Below are 23,589 nucleotides of genomic sequence, written 5' to 3'. Positions count from 1 at the left end.
CATCATCGTCTTCGGCAATTCACTAACCCTACTCTGAAAAATCTCTTCTGTGGGATGAGCAACAAATGTTGCGATGTGATCGATTAACGACGAGGACGACGATTTCATCATCCACAGATGGACGACCATGACAAATCATCATCATCATTGCCCACTCGTCGCTGCCATTGCCGGCGTTAACGAGCTGTGGACGAGGACATGTATACACAAGATGTCATGATAAAGAGGAGCAGAGGAAAAAAAGGCAAGAGCAATGCAAATATCATTTGATGAATCGTTCCAAGCAATTCCCCATTTTCTTCTCAGATAAAAACAGATACAAAAACATGGACCCTCACCCTCTCCAAGCCAAGGGGGTTTCCATTTATACCGCATCTTCTTCATCTTCAAAGCTCAAATGTAGTGTCTGCAGCTTAAACCCAGAACCCTGGATGATCTCTACCAGGTTGGAAGCCACTCCAGTGGCCTGAACTGTAGTTTGCTTGGCCAGCTGCAAAAACCCAATAAAAATCAGTGAATGTAAACATTAATGAGGCAAAAACCAGTATTGAATGAAAAAATTTAACTCTAACATACTTGAGAGATGTTGGAAAATTGTGTAAATTAATTCAATAATTTGCCATTTAATTAAACAGGGATAGAGTTAATTTTTACTAATCTTTGAACCAGCTTATTTCTAAAAAAAATGGCAATCGATGTACAAATCTCCAGAGTTCAAGCCAAAGGCTCGGAACATTCGGACTACGAAATATGTCAGTATTGTTTTAGGATGAAGAATTAAGCATTTTAGATGCGAGGGATAGAAGATGAAAAACAGTAAATTTCCTTGAGTCCCATTTCTTATTTAGATTTTAGGTCAAGCGTATGATTTAAATCTCATCCATGAAAACCATTTAATCAGGATAATGGATTAATTACCAAGTAAACCTTGGATAGAAAGGAGTCCTTAATGATGAAAGAAACATGGAAGAAAAAACATTAAAATGGGCTGAAACATCCTTTCTTAAAACTAGGTTTGTAGTCCAATCATCTGACTAAAAACTCATCCATGACAATATTTAATAGGATAATTACGATCAATTCAAGCAAGAGACAACCAAGTAATCCATTTGTTACTGAACAACCACCACAAAAGGAAAAATTCCTTAACAACACCGATATTTTGGCTTTGGCAAATCCTTATCTATTCAGAAACCGTAGCTCAACAATTGGTTAAAAAAAATCAAAGAAACCTTTAGTCTCTACTTAAGTGCATCATACGACAACTAATATCTACACATTCTCAATAATGTTAATTATGTGAGTGCATTCATTCTATCTAGGAAATATGTGTACCTCAACGCTGGCAATGCCTTCAAGAACACGGACTTTCAAGTCGCTGACGCCCTCCAAACCCTGCGGCCCAATCCAGAGAAATGTTCACAATTTCGTTTCATAACATAAACAAAACAAATACACGAGAAACTAAAAGAGAAACCCACCACCAGATTACTAGTCACATTCCCGATCGCCGACTCCTCCATGGTCCCTTCGGCCTTCAAATTCCAAAAAAAAAACCATCAAACTCGTGAAATCAAACCCCCCAAAAAATCAAACCGGCAGATTTAGAAACCGGGTTTTAAAGAACAATTCAGGGACGGATTCGAGAGGCCTCGCCTTGAAGAACATGGTGAGGACGTCGGAAGGGGAGACGGGAACGGAGACGGGCTGCTCCGCCTCAGCTGCTTCTTCTGCGACGGCTCCGATGCGAATTCCCCTCTTCTCCAACGATGGGAAGCCTCTCTTCTGTGAATTGAGAAGAGGGATTGCAAAACTAGAGCGAGATTGGAGTCCCGCAGAAGAGCTTCTTCTACAGACGCGGCATGAGAGTGGGGATTGGAGAGCGGAGATTGACGAGGCCATTGCTGAGCTTCCTCTTCACCGCCCCTCGCTAAGTCTCTCTTCCTTTCTCTGCTGTGGGGGATTGGGATATAACGCTGGGAGCTACTTCTAAAGATAAGTTGGGGTACCGTCACTCGACGGTGAGCTTAACCGCCGTTCAGTTATATTTCCGGATCGTCCCGGACGTGGACGACGGACGGGATGGGACGTTTTTCGTCCCGTCCTACATCCGATGCTAGCTCAGTGACGAAGGACGGGACGGTTTTTTGTCCACCGACAAAAAACCGTCCCGTCCAATAATCTTGAGACGGTTTTTCATCCCGTCCAGTCCTCCGATGACAAATTTTCGTCCCGAAACTCGTCCTGGACAAAAACAACATTTTATATCTTTAATATATTATAATAGATTATAATATATTATAAATTGTCCTAGCGAGGCCACGTGGCAACATCTCAACCGTCGGATGTGAATCCGGTGGTTTTCCGTCCAGATTCGTCCGTCCATTTTCCGGAGACCTCCAGATGGACAATTTTTTCATCCTATGTGACGAAAACCGTCCCGTCCGGTGGTCCCCCGACGAATTTTCGTCCCGAAATTCATCTGTATCCTCGGAGGGGATGATTTTTTTGTCCCGGACAATAAAATCGTCCTGTCCGCGTCCCTGCATTATAAGTTCAGTTGTGAAGATTGGGGAGAGATGTATTTGGGCATTTTATGTGCTTTAATAGGTTGATGAAACCATCAGTCTTATCTGGAGTTCCCTATCAGAAGTCCTTGCCAGGATGACGATGACGATGAAGATGATGAAATCATTAGTGTTAACAATTTTCTATTGGTAAGACAACAGATGATATGCAAGTGCTTGTTTCACCAGGATGACAATGACGACGATGATGATGAAATCATCATTATTGTCAGTTTATTTATTTTTCAGACAAATGATGAAATGCAGGAGTTTGTTTTGCCAGGATGACGATGACAATGATGATGAAATCGTCCTTAGTGTCAATTGTGTACTGTTACATCCACAAACAAAAAGCAAGAGTTTGTCTTTCCAGGAGGATGATGACAATGAAGATGAAGATGATGATGATGATGAAAAAATCATCATTATTGTCAATTGTCTATTGTTAGAAGAACAGATGAAATCCGAGAGCTTGTTTTGCCACGATGAAGATGCGAGATATGATGATGGCTTTTGTCTCATCATAAGCCTTCATTATCATTTCTTTGATGTCTCACTGGGAACAGGAGTGACAATGGGGAAATTAAATACATCTTTTGTTGATAGTGGGACGGTGACAATGAAACTGATATCATCATTTAACCTGAGAATTATGGTGATGGCATGTTTTTTTTATGGCAATGATGATTTTTGTAAATTGAAACTCAAAAATAATCACATGACATTTAAGTTTATTTTCATGCAATTGAGAAAGTGAAAATCCAATTTTCCTGTTACAAAGTGGATAATATTGGAGTGTTGATCTTATACTAGCAAAGATATGATTCATGATATCAAATCTAATGAGATGGACATATAAGTAATGATACTATATTTTTCAGTAAACTTATCAATCAACTAAAGTCAACAACCCTATAAATGAGGGATTATACCATCATTTGGTATTTTTATTTTTTTCTCAAATAGAAGGGTAAAACCTTCATTAGCTAAAGGATCTCATCACCATCTGGATTTTGAGAGATAAAGAGAAGAAAAGAGAGGGAACCCATGTATGTTTTGCATGGGAATTAAAAAAGGTGCCCCTTATTTATACTCCCTAAATTTTTTTCATAAAAGAACCTAAAATTTTGAGTATATTCATCAACATCAAGAAACATTGTGTGTGGACCTATAGGTTCCTTTAACAATCTAAGAAAAGGCTCTAATGGATCAATAACCTTTATTGGTCAAACTTATTAATTAACTATTTCAACATAGGGGTTAATTAATCAAGGATCAATCTAACCTAAGAATTACACTGAGTGTGCAAACTGTGACTTGCAAAGCCAAACCTTGTTCTCTGTATTATACAAATGGAGTGAGTTAAATCCATTGAGAAACATTTACCATCATCAGTTGTGTATGTGTACTTCATATGCGTGAGACTTGAGAATGACTTAAAAGTATGGTTACATATCAAACTCTAATTGCACATCCTATTTTTTTATTGATGCACGGTGAAAATCATTGGAAAACACCTCTGATATTTTGACTACTTTCGCCTAGGATTGGACTGCATAATGTTCCTTTATTCTATATCCTCTTCCACCAAGGGGAGACAATTCCATCTTAACCTCACAATCCCCTTTGTAGACTTATTACCGTATCTGAGCTAATATAGTTTAGAATTATGCAATATTTTATTCAAAAAACAACCATCCATCCACAAGGTGTATTTTGTTTCTCAGATCTAAGGATGACTTACACAAATGTGATATAAATCAACCTTATTGAAGTTATGTAAAAAAACATTCAGGAATTCATACAGATCAATTCAGTATATTATTTCCCCAAACACAACCCCACTACCTGTCCTTATAATCTCCACATTAATGGCTAAGAAATCAACCATATTCATAATATGAGAGGGACTAGATAGTGTTATTCTATCTGGATATTTTGATGTCCATCTTTAAGTATCCCTCAACTAGGAATATTTAGAAAAACAATTAAAGACCGGTGATCATTGTAATGTGATTTCATTACAATTAACTCTATTCATTATTTGTATTCAAGGGATTCATTAAAAACATCACAAAAGAATAATAATGAATATTTTTATGTTGGTGAACATAAATGAGATTGGCTTGAATGCCACATAAATGAGACATTTTCTACTCATGTTTTCCATCACAGTCTAACAAGAAAAAAGGGACAGAACTAGTGTTGATCTATGGATCTCCTTCATATGTCTCGTGAGCCAAACAATACAAAGTTGATGTCTCTTAGAAAAAATTATATGATTGCCCAGCCTGGATGGCTAGTATTCATCCTAACAGCATAGTAACATTGACATAATGCTTTATTTGAATCTAGTGTAAATATTATTCGACATCTTTTTGATTTTGGCCAGCTGATTGAAAATAGTAGAACTTTTCTATCAAACTCAACTTTCTTCATAATCATGACAATAGATAATTATAATTGCATTTTTTGTTATTGTTCATTTATAAGTTATAATACATTATAAGACAGTCTATAAAGATTTTTCCTAATCCATGGTTGACCTTGTTCATACTTCATCAGCAGATGAACACTCCTTGTCGGACACTAGATAATAAAGCATAACTTGAATATTCATTGTGAAATTAATTATGTATTGTAAGTTCAATTCCTGTGCTTCAATATTCAAACTCAATAATTTTGAAATTTTATATTTTTTTATTGAGGACTATATAAATGCAGGTAGCATTGAATCTAACAGATATTTTTGTCCTTTGAAAAAACATCGAATGATAATGGTTCCCCCTCAATATGGTCACCAAAACCTGAGAAATCTTCCGTCTCACATACCCATAATTGACCTAACAGTGTTTAATCATCTTAGGGGAATACATCTGATTGTTTTTCATGTGTGCCATTATGTTGTTTAGGTCTATTATGGCATCATCAATTTTCTTAGGCTCTATATGAGATGTGAAGACCACATCTACTAAGCTCTAAGATGTGCACTATAACTATCTCAAAGATCATGTATTATATCCTAAATAGCAAATTTACTCAATAATGTTCTCAATTTCATGATTTTCTATGTATTTATCTTCAGATGTACTAGATTCTCACAATCATTATTATGGTCTTAGGGATTATCTCGAAACGATCATCAAAGTCATCTCTATCATCATTAAATACGACAGATCTCACAAAAGCTGATTATCTATCATCTTTTTTAGAGACCTTATCGTATGATCTAGAAATCTCTGCATATCCCATCATAAGTTTTGCATAGTTTGATGAATCAAATTCTCCTAGATTTTGCCAAACGACATTTAAGATGTAGATTTAAAAAATCCTAAGTACCCTATAATGTGTTTCGTCCCCTTAGAATCTTAAATGGTGTCTTTTTCGTGCAGAGCCTAATTGGAACTCTATGATGAATACCGAAATACATTGATATAAAAATGTATTTTTTTATGTACCACATAAATTTTGCTTCCAATATAGGTATCACCCATAGATAAAATCTCTAGACTGGCAATGCAATATCTCAATTTAATATTTAGATTTACAATATAATTTATTTTAAATATTAATCTAAAGAGATAAGAAAAATTGTCTATCAACTAAAAATTGAACTTCAAGTTACGCTAAGATAAAAGTTTTGAGCGGTCAAAGTTTTTTGATTACCTGACCCAAACAAATATCTTACGAGAGGAGATTTAGGACCAAAATAACATTTCATTCAAAACTACTTAAATAATTTATTTTTTTAAGGCCTTGATCATCAAGATATTCAAATTATCAGCTGTCAACAGTTAATCCAAGATCTCTAATTGATCTATTGACAACAATTTAGCCAAGATGCATTGACAATAATTTTGTAAAAGTATCACCACCATACAACTTCGGCTCATGTATGGTTACAACAGACATGCATGGAGAATTTGTTATGAACCTTCCCAAAAAAAACAAAATAGGGTATAAGCCAAATGCGAGGTCCGAACCTAGCCTGCGGAGTGCGAGTCATAAACTTCACCAACTGAAATAAAAGTATTTTCATTGTATCATCATCATTAGTTGAACCAATGAAAAATAAGTCACATGATGACCATAACATACTGGCAAGATGAATGGCTAGGTTTGCCTCCCTATCGGCATCAGAATTGAACTCCTGCACAATAGAAGCAGAGACAACAATTTCTGCTAAGAACAATGACATCCAAGAAATTCCTAGTCATGGAGCATCATGTTTATATTAGTATAGAACTGATCAAATGCAATAAATAAATAAAATAAGTCAAGAATGTTAATTTATAAATCATAAAACCATCTGATATTTGTCTTCCCCGGTCAATAGTAGATGGGAAATTAATGAAATTCATTTGAAAAGAGGATTTGATGTTCCAAGTGATAGGGTTGAGAGCTTACCCTTTCAACATGACAGATCATACAGCTATCAAACCTATCTTTCAGCTCTTTTGCTTCTTTGCACAGACTTAGAAGGTTAGGATGCTTCGTTTGCCATCGGCCTAATACCTATTCCGTTTCAAACAGAAGTTTTCATCAGCCATATCTTACTCAAAGGAGCTGGTAAATGATAAGAAAATATCAACAACAAACCTGCATTTTGATGTATCCTATTCGTAGAAAAAGAAATAATGAAGCAAAAAATAGACGCAGAATACAGATGTTTTCATATTATTGAAAGTTTATTTTTATTCATAAAAGAACATCAAAATTAGAGCCGTTAAAAGAAACTCGCTCCATTCGCAAAATGAAATACATGAGCTGGACAGTGTGGCTGTCTGGTTCGAGAAGCTCATTATCATTTGAGTTAATACTAGTGGAAATGATACTAGTTGAGGAATGATATCTGGATTTACTAATTTTTGTGTTTTTTTCTGGGTCAAGATATTTGAAATTTAGAGTAATTAGGAAGGGACAGTAATAAGAAAAATGTCTTCGCAAGTGAATTGCTACATTTTAGCACCAGCGAAAATGTGATAATACTCTGGAAGTTACCGAGAGATGATAAATAAGAAACGTCAAGTCAGGCTACAGTCAATAACTTAAAGAAGAAAAATCGAAATCAATTGAATTGATCGTACAAAAAATTTTCCAGGAAGCATATAATCAAAACAAGACGTAAATTATCTTTGAAGTACTCCAACCTGGTTGCACACAAGTTGGGAGTCTCCTACCACACGAATGTGCGTGAAGCCCTTCTGAAGGGCAAGCCGCATTCCTAATATTATAGCTCTGTATTCAGCGACGTTATTTGTTGCCACGCCTAAGCCTTCACGCAATCTAGCGAGCTTCATAAATTTTCTGAATAAATTAAAATATAGATAGGGAATTTAACGCAATGGCGAATTCAGATAAATACACACTATAGTTCCATCCTCCAGTCGGATGATTGCTCCAGCACCCGCTTTTCCAGGGTTTCCTTTTGAAGCCCCATCAAACTCCACGATACAAGATACCTGTGAGCATGTGTTACAGAAAAGTATACTTTCAGAAGGCCAATATGCAACCGCATTGTAGAAATAATCCATCATAATCAGGCGTTCAAAATCACTTTCACAAAAAAGATTTGTTGATGCTGGAAATCTAAGAATCCAATCCATCAAATATGAGAGTGTCACAGTGAAGATTATTTTGGACGATAGGGTTTGAGGTATTCATTGAATTTCTAAGTTTTGCTCATGGAATTATCATTGCTAAAATTTAACATCAGAGTATTAGTTTTTTTTTTCAAGTCTCCTTTCAATTTATAACACATGTGCTTACTATGCATGATCAATTGACGATCACCAGTCTATGTCATGTTATTTCTGCTTTGTAGTTGGATAAGTGATTAGAGAGAGTAGTTGCTTGATCCAGCGCTGAAACCATAGCTATGGCCCTTTATATAAGTAAAGCGCATTGGATAAAGATCATCATGAATAACTTAAGGATTCCTTGGAAAGGATCGATCGCACTCTTCTATGGTAATCAAGAACCCATTAGCACAGAACATGATCAAGTCCATAATGATAAGACAAAACATAAATAATTTTTTATTAAGGAGAAGTTGGGTTCATGCATTTTTTACATAAATAATGTTGTCGGAAGATGATACGATCCTCCACCCCAAAAGGGTATCTTAGGAATTTTAGCCCACTAGGGCATTTTAGTCATTTCATGTTTAGGGTAGATTGCTTCCTTTTCTTATAAATATGTGTAGCCCTTCCTTGAGGAGGGCAGTCAAGACTAATGGTAAGATAGGCCTCTTGGCTCACTGTCTCGATTCCTCCCTGTCTCGGTCCCGTCCCCTTGACCCTCCAGCAATCCCCAATCCCCGTGGTCGTCTCACCGGATCTTCAGCCGGCTCCCCTCCAATCCGATCCCTACCCTTGCCGTTCGGTTCTTGTTAGGTCATGGAGGATACTTAGTAGGGTTTAAGCTAACTAATGGGCCCGAGGCCTTGTACTCTGTAATAGCCTAACCCTAGGAGATATTAATAAAAATAACTACTTCAGGCCCAACATGGGCACTAACTTCCACTAAGGGCCCATTAAGGGCCCATTAGTGTAGGCCCCGTGGGGCCCATATATTAGGCCCAGTAGGGCCTATATATGTTGGGCCTGACCACAGTCAGGCCCAACTCTCCAACGGCTGAAACCCAGCCGTTGGAGAGTCCAGCTGCTTTAAAAGCAGCTGGACCTCTCTGTTTCAAACAGTCATATATTCAAAATATATGACCGTTGGAAACAGGGAATATTCCTTAGGAATATTCCCTTTCTAACAAGTGAAGTTTTTCTTCTATAAAAGGGGGCCCAGTTCAGCAATAAAAATTATTCCTTCTTGCCCCAAATTCTTCTCTCTTCTTTTTTCTCTTTCCATTAATCACAGTTCTCTTCTAGTCTCCAACGATCCCCGTCCCCACGATCATCAACCCTTCACCGCGTCATCAGCCGGCTCGTCCTCAGCCGATCCCTACCCCCTCTTCTCGGCCTCCTCCTGATCCTTCCCATTTCACCTCTCCACCAGGACGTCTACCTCGCCTCGCCCTCTACCCTCCATCAGATACAAACCTAGACTGAGGTTCTTATCAATATGAACCCAGTCAGGGTTCATATTGGAACCTTGATAAGACTGAGGTTCTTATCAATAGGGAATTCCGATATGAACCTCAGCTTGCCATCATTCTGGCCCAAAGTGTCTTTGGAACTGTTTTTTTTTCAAACTATTGCTGAAATGCACTCTCCATCTTTAGGGTGAGTGTTGTGCTAGGATTCTCTCTAATGCTTATGTATTTCCTTCAGTTCCAACAACTGGACTTCGCATATTCATCCCCTATTGAGCCTAATTCTGTAAGTCAGTACTTACCTGGCTGTAAACCAGGCCGTAAGCTATGAAGTCTATTGATGTTTCTTGATCTTCTCTAGGTCTCCAGCAGGCTCATGTATAAACTGTCCTTGACATTGTTGGCAAGACCCGAGACTGTATAAGTGTGGGTGGCTGCAGCAGAGACAACATGGCAGCGGCAGAGATAGTTGTCAATATTTTCACGAAATTGTCCAAAATAGAGGCACTCTTGATGGCTAAAAGTTGGATTCGGACAACAAGTCATCTCTTGTGAGTGCCAAAAAAAGACTAGCCCAGATTTCATCTTCGTAAGAACCCATATGTAGAGCACAAGTTTTAAAATTTTATTATTTTTCATTTAAAACTGTAATGGATAGAGGATGGAAAGTTCACTGGATGGTAGACTCTATGTCAAGAAAGAAAATATCAGCTAATCGAGTGTGCCTTGAATCAAAAATTTTAGTAAATTCTTTTGAAATTGCTTACACATGAGCATCGGAAATGAATTTCACTAACAAGACAGTGTTTAAATTTCTAGTTCATAAAAGGCAATGTTATCACATATGAAATGAGTCATCTCATGCGCAAACTGAACATAATTTTGAAAAACTTGTGCTCTCCAGCCAGAAAAGAATTTAAATTTCACATACTAATCAGTAGGAATCAGATAACTTACACGGCTCAAACTCAAGGACTTTCCTTTGACAGGATCTTCCAACTTAACTAGTTTTTTTGGAATGTCTTCTGTTTGCCGCCCCATTGCTTCCTGTGATGACAGAAAAAATGAAAGAAAACCTCAGATATCATTTTTTTCCTGTTGCGCACGGAATTCAGTATATAGAACGCAGATTACTTTTCAAAATACAGGTTAATTTAGAATTTTTTAATGTCCCACTGGTTGTCCTGTGATGGCAACTGTTCTTCTCCAACCTTTTGGAACAGCCACCCAGAGTCGAGATATAAGGGGGAGGACACCCGTTGCCACCAGTATAGAGTGCAGGTTATCCTGTCTCTGCAGGCATTTACTGAGACTGTGCTGAGGATTCTACTATGTGATGAATATCCGCCCCCAACAAGCCATTCCTTGAATGCTGAAAACTAGCTGTCATGTACGATTTCAGAGCTTCATGAGGCTCAGGGTTTAAACTTAAGTAGAAAATTGAAATGGAGGAGACGGATGTTCACAGTCATCATTCAAATTCTTCCCAATACTTGTGTTTTTCCCTGCCACAATGTTGACCATGGATCTGACTTTGGTCTGGGGTAGACTGTATCAGCCAAGGAGGGTATTTGTGCGTTCTATGTTATTTTGTTTATTTTCCCTATATTTGTGCGTTCTATGTTATATAAGTGCCTTAATGCGGCTCACGTGTTAGGGTCCCTTTAATAATTCAGTAAGGACTATTCAATATGGGTGGCCCACATTGTAACACGACGTAATTGTGCAGGGGACCCTTTTCAATGAATGAAAAAGTATATCGTTGTTTTTCTACCTCTCCAGCAAGGGTTTCTGCAGGTGGCACCAATAGAACCAGTACCAGCGGTGCTGCTGCCAACAAATTGGCTGGGTTGAAACAATCTTAGGCCGTCTTAAATGGGTAACCAGCCAAGCTGACCTGAGTGGATCAGACAGTTGACTAAGTTTGATCCATTGGATTGATGCCAGGCTAGGGCAACCCAGCGGACTGAACAGCATGGGTTGAATTTCCACTTGACGAAGGTTTTTCAATAGACCTATCAATGTACAAAACCTCTAATCTCACAATGCACTGATAGATCCTTAATGATATTTCTCGTGGCCTCATATCCGCTGTACTCACAGGAACAATCATTTTTTTTTTCCAGAATTAATTCAAAAAAATATTTTTTCCAGAAACATTGATGGGAGAAAGTGGGAAAGTATCATACTGCCAGATTATCAAGGGCTTCTGAAACTCATCTCGCAAAAGAAAAGGGCCTAATCGGAAAGTCTCTAAGTAACAGTACATTTAATGGTAGTGATATCTCCCTTATAACTCTTAATTCACATAAGGTAAAAATCATAGTGAAAGAAGTATGAAGCTTTCAAATACTGACATCAAATGAGAAGTCAAGGTTTTACCTCATTAAATGGCCTTTTTCGTGAGGCAGAAATTCTCTCATCTGGCTGCTGGAAATGGAGAAAATAGAATCGCTTATTTGTCAGGGATATAATAATGCACATTATTGTGATTCCATAAAAATGTTTAACCAATTTTTAAATCATAAAGACGATGAAGAAGTCATCGGAAGTAAGCACATTCTTTTCAACATCACCAAAATTCAGGTATCCAACAATACAGTTCAAAGCTTGCGATTTCCTGATACCAAACCTGAGCGTCTCAGGGTATTATTTTATTAAATTTCTCAGGTTTTCCCCTGAAACTCTTGGAGCACTTCCTTGGGAGGGCATCCTGAACCAATATGGGATGTACCTCTATGTAGTGTTCCATGAATTAATACCCCAACCCCCCCCCAAACGAAGTTCATGCCACCAGCATCCTCTCCTCTCTGTGTGATGTCCACTCTGCCTTCACCACCTCCGGACAACGTCCACTTTGCCCTCACCTCTACGACAATGTCCAATCCACTGACTCTCTCTTCTCTCATCACCTTCTCATTCCTCTTTCACCCAAATAAGAATGGAGGATATTATTATTTCCCCAAATGTAAACTAATTAATGGATAAATCTCTCAGCAAAAAAATATGACCAGATACAACAATAGAACAAAAATAATCCAATAATTTCTTGAATAAATAACAGATAAGGCCACCAAGTTAAGCAAATAATTGAGAGCAACAATTGATGCCCAAGTTTTCAAACAACATTGACGATAAAAACGTTGGCACAGGATGGAATATGGCAAGTTAATATTACAAAAAGGATGAGTATTCACCACCTCACAAAAAGGAAAATTACCCTATAGCTTATCCTATAACTACCAAAAAACGATCCCAATAAAAGATTATCACACGATGCCTTGTCCAACACAAGGAAGAACAAGAGACACAGACGGTAATGATCCCCCTTCGAGCATGTATCCACAAGAAGAATAAGAAGAGGACAGGTGCCACATAAACGGTAATGGTCACACTGGCCACATCACAATATATATGAGGGAGAGCTGCCACAAGAAATGGTTGGGAAGAAGTATTGAAGTCGGTGGCTTGCCTGGGTACCAGAGTTAGTGATTTGGTCCAATGACTTGTTTCTGGGTTTTATAAGTTCTCTTGATTTCCCTTCTTTTTTAATCGCTCTCCCTCTATACTATTCCGTTGGAATTTTTTTTTGAGTATACCATTGGCGAGATCATGTTATCGACCCACATGAAACAATAATAACGCACATGGCGATATGGCAACAAATATAGAAGAACTAAAGAGAACAGAAACGTCACTAGTTTTCTCAGAGATTCTCTTTTAGTATGTTGCAATCTGATCTAACCCTCACATTTCCGTTTTCTCGTAAAATTAGTTATCTGCTAAAGTAGTACCAATCTAGGGTGAGCATTTTTGACTGAGCCATTTGTCAGTGTCAGATCTTTTTCTCCTCCAGCAGGTGGACGACCTGGTAGCAGAATGCTGCACAGCTAGGGTTTTTCAACAAAACGAGTAACCACTTAACTAAATGGTCGGCCCCATCTTTTATGGGGTTACAAAGTGGGCCCAATATAGTGGGCCAAGTGTACAAACAAAAGAAGGGTTCCCAACCCAATAAAGTAATAAATATATAACATGGTGTTGAGGCTGCGTCTGACAATCAGAACAGTTGGTCATTTTGTATTCATAGTTGCATCAATGCTACACAGCTCCAGCTCAACATCGGTAGAGTACACCATTCTCCAGTCGATGCACAACTTGACAAATTCCTGCCACTGCATAGCTAATTCGTGCCTCTATAACGCAATCGTAAAAAAGAATTTGTTACAACGAACATCCAGATGCCCACTACAAATTCACATGGAATTTCAGTACTTAAAATCCACGCTGCAACAAAAGCGAAATTTATCTTATTTTCAAGAAGCAATAGAAAAAAAGACACTAAAATGTGAACAAAAATCCTGGCATCTGAGAATTTTTATGGCTTTATATTTAGCACAGTGGCTTTCAAATTTACCTCGACAGAACATGGAACAAGCTCTCCAAATAAATCATCCTTGAGATCTGCAGCATTAATGACGTAGGATGGATTCCTTAATCCACGAGCAGAAAGATAAACTTCTGTCTCCTTATGTAAAGAGTGACCTTTGTAAATGCTCACGGCAGGATCAGACACCTATAAATGGAGATCAAATGTGGAAGAAGAATGATGGACCCTATCATCGATTTGCTTTTACAGACAACAGATCTCAGTGACAAAAGATCGTACGAGCTAGTATAATTTTCTAAAGTGCAATGGTAGACATGAATGGAGAAATTAACTAAAAACTGAAATGCAAATTTTACCCGTTCAAGACAAACACAAGTTATGATCTCCAAGTCCATAGGGAAAATGATAATCGGCCGGCAAGAAAAAATAAAATTGTATAAAAACCGATGTGAACTGAAAAAGGAATCTGCTTTTCTAGGATCGTCGCCTTGACATTCACAGAGAAATAGAAGGTGGGGTAAATACAAGTGACAACGTTAATAACTCACTGGTGAATAACATCACCCATAACTACAAACGATTCTCGAGGACAGGGGGAGGCATGGATGTGATCTAATGTACAGTATATTATTCAAAGTAAATAACCCAAGGGAAAATGCAGAATCAGCAATTAATTAGCAAATCGTCGGTTGCATGTCGCCTGTGCGGAAATTTATCCCGGAAGTTCTCCCATCAGATCTCCTACAGCAAATCGGCTTCCATAATTTTCATCGCAGAGATTTCCCTATGGATCTCTGGTAGACCGATCCGATCTTGACGGTTTTAGTGGTTGAATAACATCAGGTCTCTACCGATTATTTCCGCGAACTGTGAAATTGGTTGTCCAATTAGGGCCCAAGTTAAGGAATACGTGATGGAGATGACTGATGGAGGCCTTAAAAAAATGATCCTTCCAGCGAAAAAACGTCGGAGAATAACCAAAATAGGAATTTTTGTATAATCGCCCAGACGGAAAGTTGAGTATAACCGGTGTTACTGAGTCCAAAAAATGCCCATCCAGCAACATTTTAGATGAAGCAAACGATCACGGACCATGAACAAAGGAATAGTCGCGTTGTGAAACTGGTAGCAAAATACTAGCAGCGCAACAAAAAGCAAAAGATTTACCGAAGTACTAAGTTGATCCTGGCAGTCACTGAAATTCTTGTAAACACCAACAATGTCTCCCTTCCGCACAACATAAAAAGCGTTATTCTCCTCCATCGATCGCTTCGTCTCCACTCTTCGTTAAAAAAAATCACGACATTCCTCAAGTAAAGTTTTTTCCGCAACTTTGAATCAACCAAAACAAAATGTGTTCCTCGTTTAGCAACGTAAACGAAAATCACCACAATCCAACAGCTGAAAAACCAAGCGTCCCCAGTGTTGTCAAACTTGAAGCTTAAATGATCATGCACAGGAGCATTTCCAAAAACAGTTGCTGATCAGAAAAGAAGGCGATACAGATCCAAAACACCAGTGCATCACGGAAAACGAAAATCTGCAATTCTGAAGATGATCTCGAGCAGAACAGTCTTAATCCCCTCCAAATATGTTTAAAAAAGATCTGACGGAAGACAGACAGTGAAAAAGAGAGAATTGCTTGTTTAAATAGCCCGCTCACGGAAGAGGTCTGTTTCTTGATGGGCCTCCTACCAGATCCGATAAGAAAACCCGGCCCATTATCCAACGCGTGGTCAACGAAGTCAACGGGTAGAAGGTTCGCACAGATCGTTGACTGTGATTCGGCTGTGACCAGTTGACTTGGTCAACGACATTTCTCTCGCATCTTCTCCCTCAAATCCCCCCACCCAGATCTAATTAGAAATCCGTGACATTGACCAACGGCTAGTCAACGAGGTCAACAAATGGAAAGTCCATTGAGATCATTGACTGAGAAGAATTGGTTTGGTCAACGACCTTACCCTCAGGTCCACCTAGGGATCTAATTGAACTAGGGAATGACGGTGTCGGTCTCAGTATCTTTTTTTGCAAAAACCTAAACTTTGGTACGGTCTCGGTTTGGTTTGGTAAAACCTGTAGTTCGGTCATGAGTACCACCTAAAAATCAAGATCAAAGTTAAAAAATTAAAATCAAAATTTAGGTAAAATGATTAATTAAAAAAGTGAATCAATCACTTTATGTAATTAAAACATTTTCACTATTGATTCACCACATGACCAAAGAAAATTCATGTAAGAGTTTTCTATTTCAAAACTTCGTAAGGAAAAAAGTACAACAGAAAGATAAGTTATTGAGTTGTTAAATATGCTAAGTTTTTTTTCTAAGAGATCCCACAACATGTGGCTCCTTATCTTTGCTTGCTCCTACATTTTCTTGCTTTGACTCTAATGTGATATTAACTCACTTCGAATCACGCATCATGATCTATCTTCTCAACCTGTAAAAATCATACAAAAGTGTCATAATATACGAGTAAGTGGACACAAATCACAATAATATTTTAAAAAAATATAAGAATGCCACTATAGCTGTAGAACAAATGACTGATGGTCATCCATTTGTGCAAAATCTGTCATCCGTCATTGTCCGGAGCGACGGATGGATGACTGAACGAATAGCTTTCAGTCATCAGTCGTCCTTCATCTGTGATGGATGACCGCGACAATGTGATTTTCCATCACCCAACACTGCAAAAAATGTGGCACCCCATCGCAATGACGGTGAGCAGGCGGTGGGGATTGAGAATGATAATAGGAACTGCCCTCGAGGAAGCCACCTAGAGCAAAAATCTCCATCACAGCAAAAATATCATCGTTGTTGAATCGATCAAGGACATTGTTCAATTGATCTGATATAGTCTCGATCACAACAAGCACCATAGTTGCAGTGCAAACTTTGAACTACTTATGAAGTTAGTTGCCTCAAGAAATACCGATAATATGTTGTAAAATTCCTCCAACATCATCCCCTCTTCAACCTCTAAGTTGTAATTCTTCACGCTTGTCGAGATGAGTGCACGCGCCATTTGATCAAGAACATCTTGCTTATTTATGGCACCACGCAGCATAGTGTATGTCAAGTTCCACCTTGTTGGGCAATCTAGAAGCACTTTGTTGTCACTTGGCTTTGCAAGAACTTTGCATTTCTCCTTGTAGTTTGCCCTCTTTTGAGGTGAACGGGAGTTAGCCTTCACAAGTTCGCGAACTTAGACCACTGCCTCCCCAAGGTAGGTCTTGCAACATCGGTATGATGTGTCAATTGGATCTCTGACATCATCAAACACAAAAGGCTCTACTTCCTTTGGTGTCATGCAAAGGCTTTTTAGCCTCGTTTGCGCAATCAAGTGCAATACATGTACCACACATGGCAAATGTCAATCAGTACTAAATTTTGGATTCATAGGTTGCAATCTTCTCGCCAGAAAGTACATCATTGTTGTGTTATTTGGAGCGCTATCGATGGTGACAGTAGAGATATGCATGTTAGTGGAAATTTAGATATTTAGATACTGATTAAAAAAATATCGGTAGTGACAGGTTTCTACTGGAATGAAAATGTTGATTACACCTTCAACTGAAAGTTGAAATATTCTATGATCTCAGCAACGAGACCGCTCATTGTCTCCCCATCATGCTTGTCTTGGATATGACACGAGCCAAACATTTGCTCTTAAATCTTCCATTCTGCATCAAGCCAATGGCCGGTTACTCCTAAGAGGGAATAAGCGTTTAGAGTAGTCCAAGCATCCATCGTGAGGACCACGCGGTATACATCATTGAACCTAACTGCAATAGCTGCCTTTAGCTAAGTGTGCACAACCATGTCGGTCTCCTTAATGGCCCATCGTTCATGTATCTTTATGGCCCATTGTCCTTAATGGACTGTGCTCTAAATCGCCATGCTCATTGGAATTCTTCTACATCAGCAAATGACCATGGCAATGCACTATGGATGATAACGCGGAGAATTTCTTATTTCTCCGCCTTCGGAGTGACAACAGTTAAGTCTTATTTTGTCGAGGACACGTTGGGAAACACTTCTGTAAAAAATTTTGCGAAGACGTTATACATTCGAGTTCATCATGTACCTTTTGATCAACTACTAGTAAATGTCACCAAAAAATATTTGTGCTCCCATCCTTAGGTCATTGTAAGTAGAGTTTGCTTGCGGAGTTAATACAATGGCATAGTTCACATACATACTTCAAGTCATCCACTACCGTGAAGTAGTCGAAGATTTTTGCTCTAGGTGGCTTCCTCAAACTGTGACTCTAACCTTGAGGGAAGTTCCTATTATCATTCTCAATCCCCACTACCTGCTCACTGTCACTGTTGCGATGGGGTGCCACATTGTCCGTACTGTCGGGTTCAGTGCCTTGGTTCATCCATAGAAAACATGTTTCCATGGATTCAGAAGCATGTCAATCAATTCATAATCGATCTTTAAAATCAACATCAAATGTACCGTTTGGGGAACTTGTTCCACCCTTGACCTGGCCGCTCTAAGATCGTTCTGAAGTTGTTCATGTGTCCGGCCTCTAGAAGTATCCACGCGATCACTCGGCGCTTGGATCTCCACGTCTTCTTCTTCAACTCTTCTTGAAAATCTAGAAGATCTTCTCACCATTAAGACACTCTCCTTTGATGAGTGGAGAAGGAGAGTGGAGAAAGTGAGGGGCTCTCAAATCTGGCTTACATGGGTGCTTAAAATGAGAGCCCTTTCCCTCTTTATATTTCACTTAAGATTTTTCTCAAAAACCCTAAAAGTAAAATATATTCACCAATGCCCTTATGACCTTGTGCGTGTGACCCTCTAGGCCTATGTATCGTTCTAGTGAATAACTTTAATGGCCCAATAATAATTATTGACCAACCCTATTAATTAACTATATCAACATATAGATTAATTAAATAAAGATTGATTAAACCCAATCAGTAGGTTAAGTTTCTAGCCCGTCGGGTGCCAAGCTACACCTCGTGCTCTCGAAGATACTGAGTAATGTAAAAATCTCTCATGGAACCTTTATCGTCATTGGTTACTGTATATGTATATTCTATCATCAGCGCGCGACTCTCGAACGACTTAGGGTATGGTTTATCGTCAAAGCCTAATCCTTCATTCGATTAGTACTGATGCGTAACTGAGATCATTGGAGAACGCCTTCTCCAATATCCTTACTACCCTGGTCAAGGACTATTATGCATCGTCTTCCTTGAGTCGATTTCCTCTTATACCGAGGGCGGATGATCCCATCTTGACCACTCAATCATCTTCGTGAGCTTCTCACTATATCCGAGCTATGACTTGTTTGGATCCCATGATTAGAGGCTCATAATTCGTAGTCAAATGTAGTCTTCCATTCATGAGATGTCCTTGGTGTCTCAGGTCAGTGGATCACTTAAACGACCGTGACATGAATCAACCTGATTGATGTTTAGGTATAATACCATTCAGGGATTTCTGCGGATCAATTCAATGAACTCTTTCTCCAAAAAGTCTGTCCTTAGTTTTGCCACACTAATAGCAACATGATCAGCTATACTTATCATACACGTAGGATCAACTAGTGTTATTATATTCTGATAATTCGATGTCTGTCTCGACTATCCATCGAACAGGGATATTTGGAACAAATGTTAAAAGACTAATGATCACTATATTATGATCTCATTATAATTCACTAAGTCATTGTACGTATTCATGGACTTCATTATAAACATCACATGGAATAATAATAAATGTAAATATTTTATTCAATGAACTTAAATAAACATGGTAGTGTGATTGGATTGACGACCACATAATATCCATCACGCACTAAACTCCATAATAATCTTAAATTGATCGGGAAATATTTTTTCCTAGAAAAATAGCCACCTTACTCTAAGTTAAAAAAATGCCAAATAATAACACTTTTTATAAAAAATAACTTAAGAATAAAATATTTCTAGATCCGTTCGCATGGGAATTCAACTAGGCAATGAAACATAATTCATTCATGATAAAATGCATGTATCAAATTCGTAAATTTTGTATTAAACATTGACCTGTATGCGAAACATTGCCCTGTGTGAACAATGGTTAAAAGTGAACGATAAGAACATCTACAAAGTTTGATGAATTTTATGTTCTAAAGTGTACCTCTAAAAAATGCTAAAAAGAATTATAATGGCACAAAGAATGTGATGTAACACGAAGAGCACTGAGGTTGGTCGACTCGTGTTACAACACATGAGGGACGGTCAATGAGTTGTGATTAATGCGATGAGTGAGAAGTATAGTGAAAATTAATGAGAACGGCATGACAGTTGCTGACTAAGATGACGATTGATTAAGGATCGAAAATGGACTAGTCCTTGTTCAGACTTCCAATGACCCAATCTGACTAACTAGACATCCTAGGTAGTGAGGAACACGAGCTGTCCACATGCATCCTCAACCTTCACTACTAGGGGCCTGAGCTGATATCTCAATAGAATCACTATCACTCGACAAGTAAGTGGCTAGTTCTATAAACCAACGTATATCCTAGTGTCATGCGGTCAAATCCCGAGCTAGGACAAATGCTTGAATTTGGTGCGTGTCAGCCTCAATGCTTGGAGCAGAACACAAAGCAGCCTTGATCTCCCGCAATGGAAGTCTTTGTAATAGCTTAAGTATGCATAGTCTAGACGCAACCCCATTAGGGAATAGGGTCATTGCATTAATATCATAAAGAGGTTACATCATAGTCGAGAGCATTACAAGGAGGAAGACGAGGGATGGTACTAAAGTAACGAGACGAGGCGCAACATGCTTTAGTTGTGTCGCTCTTGCGCCTTGAGACCCGCCGCTCTGCGCATGCGCCCCCCCTAGCCCCCTAGCTACGCGTGTACCCCCGGGCTAGGCGCCGAGAGCCCATGGGCTTGGCAATCACACATGCCACTCCAGCCTTGGTGATCACACATGCCATCGGCACCCGCGCTAACACCTATCGCGCGGTCCGCTCGAATTCCACCATGCTCGGTGTGGCAAGCTAGGCGTTGCATGCCCAGCACTACTCGTAGGGCCGTCACGCACCCGCAGTCTTGGTGCTCTCTGAGCGCCAATGCCTTAGACTCCTGGGGGGATGACTATCCTCAGCCACCTTGGAATACCTTCGGCCACCACCGGCCGCCACAGCCTCCTCGGTGGCTATAAGGCCCCTTGGCCACCCTCATGGGCAGCCTCTGGCTGTCTTGGCCGTATCCGACCGGTCTTGGTCGCTTCTGGCCTCCCTCCGGCCGCCTACCGGCCGCCTCGTGTCGCCTTCGGCCGCCCTCGACGACGTCTCCGGCCCTCTTGGCCGCCTACCTGCTAGGCCATCTAGCCCGCGTCGGGTCGCCGCGGGCACCATGGCCGCCTCCGACTTGCCTAAGGCCAGTTTTGACCATCACTCGGCCACCCGACCGACCTCGGCTGCGTCAATTGCTGCAGCCGCTTTGGCCGATCACGGCCTCGGACATGTGCGGCGCTTGGCGCCAACGCGCGCACTCTCAACGGCCCACGAACCCAGCACGCGCAGGCCTTCCCTAATCCTTCGTGCTTGAGCATGGACGGGCGCCCGCACCTTAAGGGCGATGGCCTAAAAGATCGAGGTTGGGCGTCACCACACACAGTGCGTGTTTGTAGTAGCTCGCACTAAAGGCCTTAGTCTCCAAATCGTGAGTCCAGCACACGGACATGTCCCCACAGTTAGCACGCAGGCCTTTCTGTGGGAATGCCACATTCGTTGGAGCCTTACACCTTGGCAAAGGAGCAATTCAAGATGGCACTAAAAGAAGTAATAATACTGCAAATTAAAGAGGGGAAAACGATTAAAATTGAGGGGGAAGAATCCCATAAGTCCGCGATGAAGGGGATCACCGTCGTCGTTGACGTGTGGTTTGAGTACACGGTCAGAGCTTGATCGATGGAGGCCCACGAATCGTCCTCGGGCAAGCATAGTTTGGGGTTCTCAGCCCGTGAGATCACACAGCCGGGGTTGTCAGAATCGATGTAGGCAGTGAAGGGTAGAGACATGTGGAAGCGCACACACAACTCATTGCACGGGCGCGGGGGTGAGTGAACTTGCATGCACAGCATTGGCTGCAGCCTTCGACGCAGGCATATGCTGGGGTGCGCACAGCGAGGCTATTGCACGGCAAGACGATGCTGCTAAGCCTAGGCATGCGTGGGTGGATCACCGGCCGAGCGACGCTCGGGGGCTGGCTCGGCAAATGCGCGCACGCGGTTGATCGGTCGATCAGGTTCGACCATGTGGCTAGAGCGCGGGCGTAGCGCAGAACACGCTGGGTAGTGTGCAGGACACCGGTGTAGGCCACATGGGTGACACATCACGGTAATGAGGCACGCGCACGTCTGGTGGCAGAGGCAGGCTGGCACGTGGGCACAGTTGGCAATTGTGACGTCCAGGAAATGAACCAAGGACAATTCATTAAGTCATTTCTTGAGTCATGGAAGGCCCAAGAAATGGTGAGGTAAGGCAGATGGAATCGGTCGTTTGAGGTCGACAACACCAAATCGACTGGCAAGTGGGAGACCAAAGTTCTTACAGGCGACGATAGAGAGTGGCGGGCAAGAAGAGGTCAAGACATGGCTTCTTGCTGGCAAGGGCAATCGAGGATGCACTTCGTGGAGACACTCCAAGAAACGATGTCAAAGGTGGGTAGCGACGACAATGGGCAGTTCTTCCACTTAGTGATCTCGACGTGGTGAACTGGCATTGCGTCGTGGCAGTTCCTACGTTCTACTCTAAGAAAATGGTAAAGGTAATCACAAAGGGAGGAGGATGGGATTCCAAGATGAAGACAACTTCAACTCAAATTTCAAACTGAACTCCAAGGCTTCCTTGGGCATGCCATCCCTTTATATCGAGTAGGGTGGATGCCCAAGTGTGCCAAAATAGGGGAAATTGGCTCATGACAAGAGATTTCCCCTAGAACGTACAACAAGCATAAACGTAAAAACAGTTGATGAGGCCAAAACACGCTGGCCCATCCTAACATTCAGAAAATTAAAATACAAAAAAGTAAAATAAATCAATGCTCACGTATGTTGCTAGGCCGTGTACTTGAAGTTGGGGTCATGAGTGTCGGCTCGAGCTTCCCCGCAAGGTTGTTAGCAACACGTGGCCTTGCTGGTGAGATTATCCCCCATCAGAATGTACCTGACAATTGTATAAAAATGACTAATTGAAGTGAGATCCTATTCCAAATCAAATCGTAATAGTTCCAATTTCTCAGATTTCTTCTACAAACTCAGATATTTGTTTCCCTACAACTGTCAAACGCCACAATTTTACCTTCAACTAGTGGGAGAGATTGCAGTCAAAAAGAGAGACCAAGAGAAAAAGCAGATAGGCAGATGAATTTTTCTAATTCAAGAGTTCCACAATAATATGGAAAGCACATGTATTTTGACACCATGGTTTGATAAGATACCCATCTGTGATTCTCCTAGAAACATTATCTGCGTAAAAACAGTGAGAGAGAAAGATGGATGGAGAATAATAAGAGAGAGATAGAGAGAGAGGAAATCTGAGAAGAATCATTTATCTCTA

The 23,589-nt window shown here is 40.2% G+C and overlaps 2 protein-coding genes across 3 annotated transcripts; both read right to left on the bottom strand.

Annotated features, from left to right (window-relative positions):
- Nucleotides 1-234: 234 nt before the first annotated feature.
- LOC144700155 (Heavy metal transport/detoxification superfamily protein) lies at nucleotides 235-1,976 on the bottom strand. Its single transcript, XM_078571571.1, has 4 exons — nucleotides 1,657-1,976; nucleotides 1,482-1,535; nucleotides 1,336-1,395; nucleotides 235-490 (listed from the first exon to the last, which is right to left on the bottom strand). The coding sequence occupies exons 1-4, from the start codon at nucleotides 1,900-1,902 to the stop codon at nucleotides 365-367; spliced, it is 486 nt and encodes a 161-aa protein (XP_078427697.1). The 5' UTR covers nucleotides 1,903-1,976; the 3' UTR covers nucleotides 235-364.
- Nucleotides 1,977-6,408: 4,432 nt separating this feature from the next.
- Nucleotides 6,409-15,635, bottom strand: LOC144700152 (uncharacterized). 2 transcript variants are annotated; one of them, XM_078571568.1, is made up of 9 exons: nucleotides 15,173-15,635; nucleotides 14,033-14,191; nucleotides 11,998-12,045; nucleotides 10,573-10,662; nucleotides 7,937-8,029; nucleotides 7,718-7,861; nucleotides 6,975-7,082; nucleotides 6,666-6,717; nucleotides 6,409-6,585 (listed from the first exon to the last, which is right to left on the bottom strand). In XM_078571568.1, exons 1-9 carry the CDS (start codon nucleotides 15,266-15,268, stop codon nucleotides 6,551-6,553), a joined length of 825 nt encoding a protein of 274 aa, XP_078427694.1. In that variant the 5' UTR covers nucleotides 15,269-15,635; the 3' UTR covers nucleotides 6,409-6,550. The 2 variants fall into 2 exon arrangements, with proteins under 2 accessions (XP_078427694.1, XP_078427695.1); XM_078571569.1 differs by having other exon boundaries at nucleotides 11,998-12,042.
- Nucleotides 15,636-23,589: the final 7,954 nt, after the last annotated feature.

The sequence above is a fragment of the Wolffia australiana genome, chromosome 2, assembly GCF_029677425.1.
Source record: "Wolffia australiana isolate 7733 chromosome 2, ASM2967742v1".
NCBI lineage: Eukaryota > Viridiplantae > Streptophyta > Magnoliopsida > Alismatales > Araceae > Wolffia > Wolffia australiana.
This window is presented reverse-complemented; position numbering and strand designations above follow the sequence as displayed.

Bases quoted from the DNA above. Each gene is read 5' to 3' on its own strand.
- LOC144700152 (XM_078571568.1), bottom strand. From the start codon at position 15,268: ATGGAGGAGAATAACGCTTTTTATGTTGTGCGGAAGGGAGACATTGTT. The intron at 14,192-15,172 runs GTAAATCTTTTG...CTCCATTTATAG, and splicing joins AGGATCAACTTAGTACTTCG to GTGTCTGATCCTGCCGTGAG. The intron at 6,718-6,974 runs GTAAGCTCTCAA...TCTATTGTGCAG, and splicing joins TGATCTGTCATGTTGAAAGG to GAGTTCAATTCTGATGCCGA.
- LOC144700155 (XM_078571571.1), bottom strand. From the start codon at position 1,902: ATGGCCTCGTCAATCTCCGCTCTCCAATCCCCACTCTCATGCCGCGTC. The intron at 1,396-1,481 runs GTGGGTTTCTCT...ATTGGGCCGCAG, and splicing joins ATGTGACTAGTAATCTGGTG to GGTTTGGAGGGCGTCAGCGA. The intron at 491-1,335 runs GTACACATATTT...GGGTTTTTGCAG, and splicing joins AAGGCATTGCCAGCGTTGAG to CTGGCCAAGCAAACTACAGT.